Here is a 792-nt window from a genome sequence, read left to right as displayed (position 1 = left end):
CCACAGCGCGGCTAGTTGGCACGCCGCGCCTATCCGCGATCGCCGCCGCCCGCAGGGCGAGGGCCTCAGCGGCCTCTCCGTCCCGCGGCCCGGGGGAGCGGCGCAGGTGCCCGCCAGCCCCGCACGGGCGGCAGAGACACGTTACCTGTGGCAGGGGGGCCCCCCCCCCCCCCCCCACTCACCCAGGAGAAGGCAACACCTCCCGCCCCTTCCTGCGGCCTCCACGGCCACCATTTTTGTTAAGGGAAGGGTTTGGCGCTCACCCCCCAAGTCCCGCCGGTTTGAGTCAGGGAAGACGAGGCCGCATCTCTCACAGTAGAAAGCAAGTAGGGCCGGAAAGACACTTCACCTCACTAAAGAAAGAGCCCTCCCTCACCACACAAAAAATAAAGCAAACACCGTCTCAAGCAGCACCGTTGCCCTCGCCCGGCGGCGGCGGGAGCGGAGTTCCCCACCTCAGCGGGGGCACGGAGGCGAAACCCGCCAGTGGCGCCACAGAAACGACGAAACCAAGATGGCGGCCACCTGCCGACGGGAGGGAGACGGCCGCCGTGGCAGACTACATCTCCCAGCACGCTGTGCTTCACAGGCGCGCACCAGAAACTACTTTTCCCGAGAGGCAACGGTGGCCGGGCTTACGGCAGCGCGGGGCAAGACTACAACTCCCGTCAGGTGCCGCGCGGCCTGGCCGGCGGGGCTGGGAGGGAGGGTGGGTGTGGGGCGGAGCTGGTAAATAGGGGCACAGAGCACCCGCCTCGCGTAAAATGGCGGCGGCGGGAGGAGGGGCGGGTG

General features: G+C 68.3%; 2 protein-coding genes across 2 annotated transcripts in view; one reads left to right on the top strand and one right to left on the bottom strand.

Moving 5' to 3' along the window:
* The window catches only part of POLK (DNA polymerase kappa), a 36,611-nt gene extending 36,073 nt beyond the window's left edge, over positions 1–538 (bottom strand). Inside the window, exon 1 of the mRNA XM_009280288.2 lies at positions 264–538. The gene's annotated coding sequence lies outside the window, so the exon portion shown is untranslated. The remainder of the gene's footprint in view (positions 1–263) is intronic.
* Positions 515–792, top strand: part of COL4A3BP (collagen type IV alpha 3 binding protein) — a 94,446-nt gene continuing 94,168 nt past the window's right edge. Inside the window, exon 1 of the mRNA XM_009280307.1 lies at positions 515–709. Within this exon, the coding sequence (XP_009278582.1) occupies positions 515–709 (195 nt within the window). The remainder of the gene's footprint in view (positions 710–792) is intronic.

This window comes from Aptenodytes forsteri, unplaced genomic scaffold (assembly GCF_000699145.1).
Source record: "Aptenodytes forsteri isolate BGI_AS27 unplaced genomic scaffold, ASM69914v1 Scaffold387, whole genome shotgun sequence".
Classification (NCBI taxonomy): Eukaryota; Metazoa; Chordata; class Aves; order Sphenisciformes; family Spheniscidae; genus Aptenodytes; species Aptenodytes forsteri.
This window is presented reverse-complemented; position numbering and strand designations above follow the sequence as displayed.